Source organism: Fukomys damarensis, unplaced genomic scaffold (assembly GCF_012274545.1).
Source record: "Fukomys damarensis isolate Sample0158 unplaced genomic scaffold, DMR_v1.0_HiC HiC_scaffold_6, whole genome shotgun sequence".
NCBI classification, from domain to species: Eukaryota; Metazoa; Chordata; class Mammalia; order Rodentia; family Bathyergidae; genus Fukomys; species Fukomys damarensis.
This window is the reverse complement of record NW_022900918.1, coordinates 43,181,697-43,194,613: the sequence shown is the minus strand read 5'-3', so window position 1 is coordinate 43,194,613 and position 12,917 is coordinate 43,181,697. Positions and strand designations below refer to the sequence as shown.

The window sequence follows — 12,917 nt, the reverse complement described above, 5'->3', positions numbered from 1 at the left end:
CCTCATATAGTCATAGGTGGGGCTTTTTCAGAGTGGCTGGATGTAGAGTGTGTGATGCTGGATTTGATGAATGGTGCATGATTCAGGGCACTAGGATTAAGGGTGTGAGTGCTACCCACCCTAAGTATCCTGGATAAGATATAAGGGATAGAGCTGTGGCGGTCCTTGCTTGTTTTGCTACCTTTTGCCTGCCATGAGCTGTTTCTCCTCTGATGCCTGTCTGCCACACCGCCCTGCCTTGGAGTCAGCTGATTATGGACTGAAACCTCTATGAACTGTGAGCTAAATAAATCTTTCCCCTTTAACTTTGAGTGTCAGATATTTTGTCTCAGCAACAAGAAAAATAACTAAGATTAAATTAGGTACCAGAGAAGTGGGGTCAGTGCTGTGACTGTACCTGATCACATGGTTTCAGAGCCTTTGGCACTGGCTTGTGGGAAGGGGAAGAGTTAGGAAAGGTTCGGAAATGCCAGCTGAAAAAACAGAGCTGGAATGTCTTAGGCTGAACTTAATGGAAGATTATAATCAGAGCTCAAAAGACCAGAATGCTGATTAAAATGCGCCGGTAAACACCAGACTCTTTCTGCTGGGAAGAAAGAGACTGAATCGGCTGTTACACTCCAGGTGAAGTGTGCTATGGCTTGGCAGAAAGTTTGTCCACATTTTTCTCATGTCCAGAGACTGACCAAGCCTGAGATTAAGGGTAGGGGACTAATTAATCTGGCAGAAGAAATTTCAAGACAGTTTTTTTTTTGGGGGGGGTACTGGGGATCGAACCAGAGCTTAGAAGGCAGGTGGCGGAACCACTGAGCTAAACCCCTGGCCAATCAAGACAGTTCTAATGTTGAGGTGGTGGCATGGCTACTGTTTGGGGCTTTTAGCCAGATTTATGTTGAGAATCAAGAACAAGGAGCCCAGAAGAATGATTTAAAACATTTTGAGTTTGGCCAGAAAGGAAGCTCCAGGAAAGCTGTGGACTGAAAAGACAGAGCTGAGATCTTGATTGCTGAGAACAAACAGAAGAAAAAAGTCTGAGGACCTCATAAGAACCAGCAGGACTCCACCTTTTGCAGCCTCAGAGTTGAAAAGGTGAAAGACTGCTTTGATTTGTGGGGTTTTTTGGGTACCGTGGATCAAACTCTTGACCTTGTTCTTGTGAGGACAGCACAGTGCCACTAAGCTGATCCCCAGCCCATTTGTGGTGTTTTTTTTTTTTTCATAGTAACAAGAATTGAACTCAGGACCTTGCACTTGCCAGGCATGCCCACCACCAGAGCTACATCCCCCATCCAAGACTGCAGGCACGGTCCTCAAGCTGGTCCCCGGCCCATTTGTGGTGTTTTTTTTTTTTTCATAGTAACAAGAATTGAACTCAGGACCTTGCACTTGCCAGGCATGCCCACCACCAGAGCTACATCCCCCATCCAAGACTGCCGTGAGAGTCCCAGAGCACCATGTTCCAGAATGATGCAGCCCAGGGAATTTGTTGCTGGGGATTTGGTTCCTAGGCCCTCAACTCCTACAGTCAAGACAGAAGGAAGCCTGGCCACTGCTCCAGCTGGCAGCAGACCCTGGCATCATCCACATGGCTCTGGTTTTAGATGCATGCAGAATGCAAGAGTTGTGAGGTCAGGAAAACTTCCACCCAGATTTCAGAAAAAGGCCTGGGAGCCCAGGCAGTACACCCTGTGGAGAGTAGTGTGTGAAGCTGAGAGTGTGAAGCCGAAGGTACAGTGAAGACCCCAGACGTTTGGAAAATCCAGGAACAAGGATCATCTGAGAAAAACTGCAAAGAGCAAGCAGAGCCAGCCCCAGAGAGAAGCCAAGGGAGCTACAACCACTAGCAGTGCCATGCAGCAGAGCCACCCAAGCTCTCTGGAGCTCACAACTTGCCACAGATTTCTGGGGATGCTAAGAGGGGAACTGTGGGATTTAAGGCTTGCCCTGCTGGATTTTGGTCTTGCTTTGTTCTCATTCCTTCCTATTCCCCCATTTGTAACTTTTGGAGTGGAAATGTCTACCTTGTGCCACTGAATATTGGAAGTGTTTAACTTTCTTTTCATCTGTACAAGGGCTCACAGAGACTTGGACTTTTCAGCAATGCTAAAACTGCTAGGACTTTGGCAGCTCTTAGAGGTGGACTAAGTCGCCTTTTGCATAAAGAGATATGCATGAATCTTTGGGGAGACAGGGGTAGAATGTCATGGTTGTGTCTAGATGGCCCCCAAAAGCCTCATGCAGTCACAGGTAGGGTTTTTTCAAAGGTTGGTGGATCTAGAGTATGTGATGCTGGGATTGATCCATGATGCAATGCCAAGTTCAAGGGCACCAAAATTGAGGGTGTCAGTGCTACCTGTCCTAAGTAGCCTGACAGACAGAGCTGTGGTGGTCCTCGCTTGTTTTGCTACCTTTTGCCTGCCATGAACTGTTTCTCCTCTGCAATGCCTGTCTGCCACACCACCCTGCCTTGGAGCCAGTCAATTATGAAATGAAACCTCTACAAACTATGAGCCAAAAATAAACCTTTCCCCCTTTAACTTTGGGTGTATTTTGTCTCAGCAACAAGAAAGGTAACTAAGACTCCTCCTAAATCCTCTGGCTTCTGAGGCTCCATCACAAATGTAGGCAGCACCAACTGCTTCATCTCCTGCAGAACACAGGAGGATCAGAGCCTAAACCCTTATCGGATATCAGTCACTTCAGGAAACAGGAGGCCAAAGCAGCATGCATCTACTCTCTTTTTCTGATGAGGAACATACTTAAAACATGAACTTGGAATTATTTATACACCCTTAGACCTGAGTCGGGAACCTCACACTCTGCTTCCTGTAGTTGCAGAGCCCTGCCATCCTCTCTTCCTTCGGACCCACTGGAACCATTACTTCATACTCAACAGATCAAACTACTAAAGGTCAAACTGCTGAGGACAAACCTGACTATGCTGTCCCCATGGCGGTTAAGATGCCAGGATCATGGAGAAGATAACAGAAAGGTCATGGTGGACTCCCTCTCCTGACTGTCCCAGCTCTGAGGACAGCCTAGTCCAGGGCTCCACCCAGGTTTGCCCTAGTTTGTACACACACACACCCGGAAGGGGAAGGACATGTATTGACCAAGGCAACCAGCCCAGACTGTGGGCAGGGAAGTCCATGGAGTAGGGGTAGGTGTGGAAGGAACACGATTAATATGTCTGATGTCTGTATAGTTATTTAGTTTCCCCTGAAAAAGGGGACATATGAGGATTATTTGAAGTAAATGACTTAAAATTAGAGTTTTTTAATGACACTACCAACACTTCCAAGTTCAGCACCAGAGAGTTAACAAAGGAGGATGAGATTGCTGAGCACGGTGGCGCACACCTGTGATCCCAGGACCTTGGGAGGCTGAAACAGAAGGGTCACTGTGAGTTTGAGGCCACCCTCAGCTACATAGTGAATTCACAGCCAGTCTGAGCTACACAGTGAGATCCTACCTCAAAGAAAGGAGGATGAGATCAATGCAATAGGGAGGACTTAACTTCAAGACTTATTTTAAAGTTTAAAATGTATTTCTTAAAGACTACTTATGATAATCTCATAAATACAGCTGACAGTTACCAAAAAATAAAGTACATGATTCATAAATATAATGTCCAGTCATTTGAGAGATGCAGATGAAAACAACACTGAGATCCCACCTCACCCCACAAAGAATGTCTGCTATCAGAAATCAACCAATAACAAATGTTGGCGGGGTTGTGGGGAGAAAGGAACCCTTCTCCATTGTTGGTGGGAGTGCAGACTAGTGCAACCACTATGGAAATCAATATGGAGATACCTCAAAGAGCTGGGACTAGAGGGTCCATTTGACCCAGCCATCCCTCTGCTGGGTATCTTTCCAAAAGAATTAAAAGAATCATACCACAGTGATATATGCTCACCAATGTTTATAGCGGCACACAGTTTGTAATAGCCAAAACTTGGAAACAGCCCATCTGCCCATCAATTGGAAACTGGATAAAGAAGATGTGGTTTTCCTATAAAATGGAGTACTACTCAGTCATAAAGAATGAGAAATTAGATTCATTCATAGGAAAATGGATACATATTAAGGATATACTCCTAAGTGAAATAAATAAGTCACACATGTGTAAATACCGAATGGGTTTCTCTGGTGTGAAAAACTATAATAGTACATGAGATCCTAATGAGATAATTGACCATGTGAAATAGGAAGAAAAGAGCTAAAGATGTAGAGAAAATGGGAAGGGTAGGGGAAAGGTAATAAGGGAAAAGAAAGATATGACAAAATGAAAAAATGGAAATAAAGTGTTTGTAAATGGGGAGGGGAGGAGGGGGTGAAGGGAGGGCACGAACAAGGGTAAAAAAATGAGAACCAAGACCTGTCATGTAAAGGTACAAGATCCCAATAATGAACGTAATTGTACTGTATACCTAAAATGTACCAATAAACTCAATAAAAGAAAAAAAAATAAATATAATGTCCATATCTTATTAGTAAAATTGAAGAACAAGTTAATAAGAAGGAAAAAATAATTCTTAGGTCATTAAAAAACTTTACAATGTTTGAGTTAAACCACTAGAAAAAGCAAGCATTTCACTAGTTAATTCAAACAGAGACCACTTTTTAAAAACTGGTAATGGATGCACAATAAGATGTTCTGATCCAAAGAATGAACAGAAAGATGCCCAAGCAGAGGCTGAGTCGCAACCTGTGAGCCACATTTCATGGGCAATGGGTGTTCAAACAGCAGCCGCACCTGTCCAGGCAGCACCAGGTGAGACCCGCAGGGGCAGAGCAGCAGGGGCCAGAGGAAGCACGCCAACCAGCTGCTTGTGCTGCAGCCAGGAAAGCCGAGAGGGGCGCGGGGGACTCCTGAATAAAAGACCTTTCAGCCGCAGTAAATATTCCAGTAGTGGGGAGCAGTAAAAAAATCCACACAGTGGAGCTGGGTGCACCACGTCTACCCACTCCCAAGGGTTGACTGAAGCCCCAGGACAGCACAAACCTTCCCTGTCCCCTCTACTTATTTGACTGGTTACTACCACAAAAATCCACGCCAAGAAGTTATGGAGGAAGGCGCCACCCAGGAATTTGAAGACCGACCTAGCTGTTTGTCGGTTTTCTTGGACACCTTCCAGACTCTCAGTTTAAGAAAAGGTGCTGCAGGACGCTGCGTATCTGCCCGGAAGGTAGACAGTGCACGTCTTCAAAGACACTGTGAATGACGCCAGAATAACGTGCATCAACGCAACACAGGGTAAGGCACAGATCCCACGAGACTGTAAGCAGCTGGGTTCAGGGAACGGAGTGAAACCCCAGGAAGGGGAGCCTCCGCCCGGGAAGACATCTGGTAGGGAAACTGCCAGGATACCCAGAAAGGGAGCCCCCGCCCAAGGAGAGACCCAGAAGAGGAGCCTCGCTAGAAGGAGGGACCCAAAACAGGGAGCCCCCCCAAAAAAGGAGGGACGTGGAGGGGAGTCCCGTGGCACTCACCGGCACGTCGGAGGCCGCACCCAGCACGTCCGGACTGAACATCAGCTGTCCCGGCCAAGAGCCCCACGGTGCCGCGTGCCAAGAGCTAGGTGGGGACTTTCCCCGCATCCCTTCCTCTGCAGTCGTGGGGCGGGACCCCGACGCGCAGGTTGGCCGCCGCCCTCTACTTGTGCGGAATCAACCGCTGCGCACCGAAAAAGAGGCGCGGCCCCTTTAAGAGGGCGGGGAGGTCCCGAAGGCCTCCGCGCGGCGCCGTGCATGCTGGGAGCTGGAGTTCCGCGGGCCAGCGGATCTTCCGCCTCGTCCCGGGGTCTCTTCCTAGAGCTGCGAGGCTCGCGAACCCTACGCTGTCGGGTGCCTCGGAAGCTGGGGTTCTGGTCGCTCCCAGAGGCGGTGTGTGCAGACCTGAGGGGCCGGGACGGCGCGGGGCATGCCGGGAGCCCGAGCGTAGCGGGTGCCGCGAGCCTGGCGACAATTCCCAGTAACAATGTTTTGCAGATTAGCAAGGGGTTTTAAATTCCATCATAGTTTTACCATTCTAGTCTTAAGGATTAGATCAGAAATTAGTTCAGCCAGATGTGGTGGCACATGCCTATAACCCCAGCACTCGGAAGGCTGAGGCAGGAGGATTGCTAGTGCTGCCCTCCTGCGGACACGCGCGAGGCCGGGCGGCCTCTGGAAGAGTGGGGCCGCGCTCGTGCCCAAGGGAGCGGTGAGCCGGGGCCGGGAGGAGAGCAGGACCCAGCCACCGGAAGCGAGGACCCACAGCGTGCCCGGGGGCCTCTGTCCTCGCTTAGCGGGCTCGTCCTGGAGCGTGGCTGGAGGAGAGCGGAGGGTACCTGGAAGAGCGGATTAGAGAAACGGAAAGCTAAAGCTGCTGCCTAGAGATGGGGCGGATGCGGGGGGACTCGCCGCGGAGGTGGGGCCCACAGACCCCGCTCCAGCGCAAGGTGCACAGAACAAACCTCAGAAGAACTTTAAACGTGCAGAGGTTAAAGATCCAGAAGCATGAATTCCCATCTCCCCTATCCCTGCTGATTAACTCTCAGCTCCGTGGAGCCTGCTCTATCCCAAAACAGAGTCAAAGTGATCTACAAGTTCATGTAGTTTATTTGATTCTAACTGTTGCCCCGTCGCCCCTCGTAAGTTGACCGGGGGTGGGGGATCTTGTTCTGTTAAATGTCTTTGTAAGGACGTTTTAAGAGCGCTTTTAAAATTCTTGTACAGTATAAAGATATTTTTGGGTACCTGGACTTTATCAGTGACTTTTCGCAAGGTCACAGTTGACATGTTTGAGGTGTTTGCTTGGTTTTTATTTGATGTTTCCAGGAGAATGCCCAGATTTTCATTTCAGGAATTTTGTATATTTTAACAAGTAACAAAAGGTTGAAAATACTCTCCTTTAAAAGTTTTTTTTTTAGTTTTCATAACACGGTAAGCCTCAGGTGAGGCTGTCAGCTCATGACAGGTAGGCTCCTGGTCCTGCCAGTTTGTAGACCCTTAGTTTAGCCTCTGATGGATTCAGAGCTCTCGTCTTTCGCCTTGAATTTGGGGAAAGAAGGTGTGAGACAGGGTCTGTATGTAGTCCAGGTTGGCCTTGAAGTCTTCACAATTCTCCTGAGTTCTGGGATTGCAGGTGTTTGCCACCGCCCCAGTCTTCCTTTAAGTTTTATAATCTGTAAGCCTTTCTTTCCTTTGAAATTTTATGCCACTTCCCTTTCCTACCAGTTGAACCTACATCTCTAGTCACTTTTGGACACGAAGCAAACATGCTCTTTAGACTTAGCTTTTGATTATTGTTTTAATCACTTATTTTATAGACAAACCTGTAAAAGATGACATCAAATTATGCAGCTTTGTTGACAGACCCCACGCTCTTCCTTATCACTGCTGTGCTCATGCCAAACTAACACCTTGGCTCCCTCTTGGGTCCAGGTTTAAGGGGGTGTCCTGTACAGATTAGGCAATTTAAGTGGATTGAATAGTGATCTATTTGTTTCTTTGTTTCCACTTCTACCTCCTTTGTAACTAAATAGAAATAATTCTAAACCACTTTGTACGACCTGGATCCATGTACCTGTATCTGCCACGTAGGCACTTTACACTGTGGATTTAGCTGTCACATCTCACATGGGTGACCATCGAGAGGTGATCCTCATGAGTAATAATAGTTCAGGTACCCCATCTTCCACATGTCCACATTGTGTTGGTATGGAGCCATTAGTGGGGAGACACTAGCACGTGGTCCAACCATCTGAGGGTGTGTGACTCTGCTGAGTAGTCTTGGGGGCTCTAGGGTGCTATCTGTATTAAAGTGGTACAATTCAGTGCTGCTTAGAACATTCACATTGTGCAGCTGCCACATGTAATTCCAAAACATTTTCATCATTAAGTACAGACCCTATACACACATTCACTCCAACTCAATCCTCCCCCTCAACCCTTGGCATCCATTCATCTACCTTCTGTCTCTACAGATTTACCCATTCTGGATATTTTATACAGTGAAATCATGTAACCTGTGGCCTTTTGTGTCTAGCTTCTATTTCTCAGCATATTTGTATACTTTTAAGGTTCTCCCACATTGTCATGTGTCATTACTTCATTCCTTTTTGTAGATGAATACTGTTCTATTATGTAGATATACTGATTTTATAATCATGACAGAACTTTTAAATCTTGTTAGTAGTTAGTAGTTCTGTAACCAAGATGCAATGGCTGTTCCTAATGGGGGGCTGTTTTGGAGTTGCATAAGCTATCAACTCCATAAAACGGTCCTGGCATTTTGTTTATCAGTTTATTATCATAGCATGTGATACCTATCCTAAGGTAAAGTTAGTCTTAGGAGAGAATATAGCCTTGAATTCTTTGTCTCCTTTTCATGGGCTCGCTTTTAGAAAATAATTTATTTAGTATATATTCCATGTATTTCTTAGACTCTAGATCAGGGCCACGTTACCGCAGACCATAAGCTAGCTGCTGATTATGTAAATAGTTTTCAGGTACAGTGCACATTGTCTGGACTGTGGCTTTCACCTTGCAGTGACAGAGCTGAAAAGCCACTAGAGACTGTGAGGCCACCACCCACAGTGTTCATCGTTTAGGCCTTTGCCTCAGGATCCTTAAGTATTTTTAAGCATGATTAGGGTCCCAAAGAACGTTTGTGTATGTAATAGTTATTGATATTTACCATATCAAATTAAAATGGGAAGTTTTTTTAGTATCTGACCTCATGAAAGTATTATTATTGCGTCTTTCATGTTCATTCATGATTTCAAGAAACATACAGGCCTGGAGGCCTGCCCTGCATGCTCAGCAGAGGCTGAGTAACAGTTGAGAGTGTTAGGAGACAGTTTTGTCATCGTAAAACCCCCAAAGGGCCCAGATCCCAGAGCACACTAGTGCACCATATGTCTGCACAGCGTCAGCTCACTCTCCTATTGAGTTTTGGTATCGGTACACATTTGGGCTGCCCTAGTGAAAACTCTGGAACTTGCTTGGCTGTCTAGTGTTGACCTTTGGTAAAGAATCAGTCTGTACAAAGAAGACATTGCATGTGTCCTTTTACAAAGGGCAGAGGGAGCCATTTCCTTAGGGTTTCAGGCCAGGAGGAGTGGTCCCACTTCTGAGCCCTGGGAGGTTTCTAAATCTACTAGAAGATATTTCCCTAACTGAACATATTTTCTTCTTTGCTATGGCACCTGGGAGGCTCAGAGCCCTGCTTTTCAGCCCATGTTCAGCTCTTGTACATTGTACACCTGTCTTTACACTAATCTTATGGTTTGGTTTGATTCTCCTTTCACCCCTCTTAATTTCTCATCTACATCTTATTATCCCTTCCTGTAAGTTATGATTTATTCTATGTTTCTGTAAACTCTTGCCTTCATTTGAAGATGTAGTGTAATACTCTTTAGTAAACGTTTCCCCTTAGGGTATTAGTGTGTAAAACATTTGTGTTAAAAAAAAAACCTATTGGTTCAATTCATTTAATATACAGATATTAGTAAGTCACTTTATTTTAGTGTTGCTTTCTCCAGGTTACCTTGAGAAGTGGAAATTTAAGCATCCTGTATCTGGAAGCCTGAAGATGTTATTCTGTTTCATTGCAGGCTATATATAGTACAGTTACTTGGCAGTTTTATTATTTATTGCAAACCCACAGCCTCTGCCCTGTCTCACATAAACGGACATTCTTGTTACTGGTATATCACTTCTCAGTTCCTGACAAGCATTCTGTGCCTACTTGTGACACTTTTCCAAGTCACTTGTAACACAAGTTCTAGTTGTATGTATATGTTTTCATCAATGTGGTTCTATTTTTCAAATGAAAGAAACTTAATAATATTTCCAGTCTGCACAGCCTCCTGGTTATAGACTGAACTGCTGGTTGTCCCTGTGATGACATCAGGCCCTACCTTGGGTGTTAGACTGCGCTAAGATTTTTAGGGGAAAAAGAAATATTACTACATGCAGAGAACTAATCAAAATTATTATAAAATAAAATTACTAAATTTATTATAAAATGCCGATTTTCATAATTCTTTGAAGATTAGACTCAAATAGTTGTTCACATTAGATGTTATCATTTCAATTTCAGGAAGCTATGCAGTCTTTTTTTTTTAATTTTGGTACTGGGGATTGATCTCTGGACCTTGTGCTTGCGAGGCAGGTGGCTGTGCAGTCTTTTTAACCAATGATGAACAAGGCTCTGGCTTCCTCTAAAGTGGAGTCACCCAACAAAACATTTAAGTCCAGTTAAAATGTAGGCATTCAGAATAGAGGCTGCCACAGAGGCTGCCACAAATGCTGTAGTCACTTCATTGGCTTTCCCGCTTCTTTTGCATCCCAAAGCATAAGCTTAAATCAACTCAGAAGGAAAAGGTCCGCCAGTTCATGGCCTGTACTCAGGCTGGTGAGAGAACTGCTGTCTACTGCCTAACACAGAATGAGTGGAAACTAGACGAGGCCACAGACAGCTTCTTCCAGAATCCAGACACATACTACAGGGAATCCATGCGGAATCCTGTGGACCAGAAGAAGCTGGAGCAGCTGTATGGCAGGTACAAAGGTAAGGAACACATGGCAAGAGAGCCAGACCACACATTGTCTCTGGTGACAGAGGGAAGAGCACTGTGTTAGATTTTTATCTCTGCGGCGTAATATCCAGTACCCACAACTTAAAGGAGAGGTTTATTGTGGCTCACAGTTTTAGAGGGTTCATTCCCTGTTTCACTAGCTCCAAGATAGGTCTGTCATGGTAGAAGGGTGCAGAGTAAAACTGCTGTCTTCATGGCAGCCAGGATCCAGGGCACAGAAGAATGCCTGAGGGGATGTGTCCAGGGACCAGATGTGGATCCCAGAGTCATGCTTCCTTGACTCACCCAGATACATCCAGAACCGTGCTTTACTAATCCCTTAGGCAGCTCGCAAGCCAGTCAAGTTACCAGTTATCACAAGAGTGTGTGTAGAACTTCTTTTGCCATGGACAAAAGGTCTCCAGGCTGCTGCTCCTTTTGAGTTTAGCTCCAGAATTCCATTTCTTCAATAAAGAAACTGGGGGTAAGGGAAGGGTACAAAGAACTGATCAGGAGCTATCCCTCACCTAACACTTGTTCTGTGCCTTGAGTGTGACATATTGACAACAGTTGGAAGTGTCCCTGTTTAGAAACTATATTCGCCCCTTTCTCGTCACTAGGACAAAATACCTGACACCTGCAACTTAAAAGGAAGAGAGGTTTGTTTTGGCTCACAATTTCAGTGGCTTCAGTCCATGGTCAGCTGGCTCTGAGATAGAAGCATCGTTGGGGAAAGACCTGGAAGAGGAAAGCTGCTCACATCATGGTAGCCAGAAACAGAGAGACAAGGGCAGAGTTGAGAAAAGAATACACCCAGGTCACACCCTCAGCTACCTGCCCCCTTTCCACCTGGCCCCACTCATATGAGGCTTTTGGGGACATTTTGGTTCTAAACAAGTGGTGGAGAACCTGTGGCACGTGTGCCTCAGAGGGCTGTGTGTCAATTGAAAGCTCTAAAAGATTCGCCATTGCTGTCTAAACTGTAAAAGGCTAGTGTCTCAGACATTCCTATGACTGATAACTTATTTTTCCCTAGCATTTCATGAGAGCAATTGTATAAGGGCCATCATCAGCCTGCCCCACATGTGCAGCAGTATCTACAACTTAAAACTTTTATTTAAATAGGTACTAGATCCAACAGATCATTTCCTTGGCCTTGCATTCTGTTATTTTGAGAATACTGTGTACTTTTTCCTTGCATGTTGCATTCTTTTTTTTTTTTTTTTTTTTTTTTTTTTTTTTTTTTTTTTGTACCAGGAATTGAACTCTGGACCTTGTGCTTGCAAGGCAGAGAGCAAAACCACTGAGCTAAATCCCAACCCTGAATATTGCATTCTTTAAACAAAACAAAACAAAACCCTTTGTTCAAGAACATACTATGTGGCTAAAAATACAAAACAACAACAAAAAAGGTTTTACTCGGTGTAGTTTTCAAAAACTGAAAATTGTTTCTTATATTTAAATTTTTTTGGCCTGTAAAACTAGCGCTTGGGAGGTTGAGGCAGGAGGATAACCAAGAGTTACTTTTTCTATTAAAAGAAATCAAACCCAAAGCCCCAGCAGTTTTTTAATGTTTATTTGTAAGTTGCCCAGGCTGCTCTTTATCTCAGCTTCCTGAGGAGCTTGGATTACAAGCGTATGCCACCTCACCCGGTAAAATCATTTTTTTTTTAAGGTTATCGGTACATTTTAGGTACACAATACAGTTACATTCATCATTGGAATCTTGTACCTTTACATGACTTGTCTTGGTTCCTATTTTACCCCATTCCCAGCCCTCCCTTTACTCCCTTCACCCTGCCCTGTTTACAAAGACATTGTTTCCATATTTTTCCTTTCTCATATTTTTTTTTTCCATTTTACCTTTCCCCTACTCCTCAAAGAAGTTTCAATGATTTTTCCTTCCTTAAAATTCAAACCTAAATTTTAAAGATAGTACTCTCTATGGGTTATTTGTTCCCCAATGGTTATTATGTAAAAAACTATAATCATTTGATTAACATATCTAAACTATGTAATAGAGTGGTGTGATCCTAATTACCTATTTTAGGATTACTTTTCAAAGTAGTATAACTTTTTTCCCCCTAATTTTAACTACAGATCCACAAGATGAAAACAAAATAGGAATTGATGGGATTCAGCAGTTTTGTGATGATTTAAACCTAGATCCTGCCAGTATCAGCGTTCTGGTCATAGCATGGAAATTCAGGGCTGCCACTCAGTGTGAATTTAGCAAAAAGGAATTTGTAGATGGCATGACAGAGCTTGGGTAAGTAAATTGTTCTCAATTTTAATTTTTTCAGAAAGAAAGATACATTCAGCATTTTTCAGTGGTTTCACATCGAT

General features: G+C 44.6%; 2 protein-coding genes across 5 annotated transcripts in view; one reads left to right on the top strand and one right to left on the bottom strand.

Annotated features, from left to right (window-relative positions):
- Positions 1-5,728, bottom strand: part of Tmco3 (transmembrane and coiled-coil domains 3) — a 36,146-nt gene extending 30,418 nt beyond the window's left edge. For 2 of the 3 annotated variants that reach the window (XM_010619913.3, XM_010619914.3), the window contains exon 1: positions 5,497-5,728. The gene's annotated coding sequence lies outside the window, so the exon portion shown is untranslated. Of the gene's footprint in view, positions 1-5,106; positions 5,180-5,496 lie in introns of those variants that run through there. The other variant, XM_033760984.1, reaches the window with a different exon arrangement.
- Positions 5,729-6,137: 409 nt separating this feature from the next.
- Dcun1d2 (defective in cullin neddylation 1 domain containing 2) overlaps positions 6,138-12,917 on the top strand; it is a 28,423-nt gene continuing 21,643 nt past the window's right edge. For both annotated transcript variants that reach the window (XM_010619919.3, XM_010619918.2), the window contains exons 1-3: positions 6,138-6,638; positions 10,348-10,564; positions 12,672-12,840. In XM_010619919.3, coding sequence (XP_010618221.1) covers positions 6,384-6,638; positions 10,348-10,564; positions 12,672-12,840 — 641 coding nt within the window. In that variant the 5' untranslated portion in view covers positions 6,138-6,383. The remainder of the gene's footprint in view (positions 6,639-10,347; positions 10,565-12,671; positions 12,841-12,917) is intronic.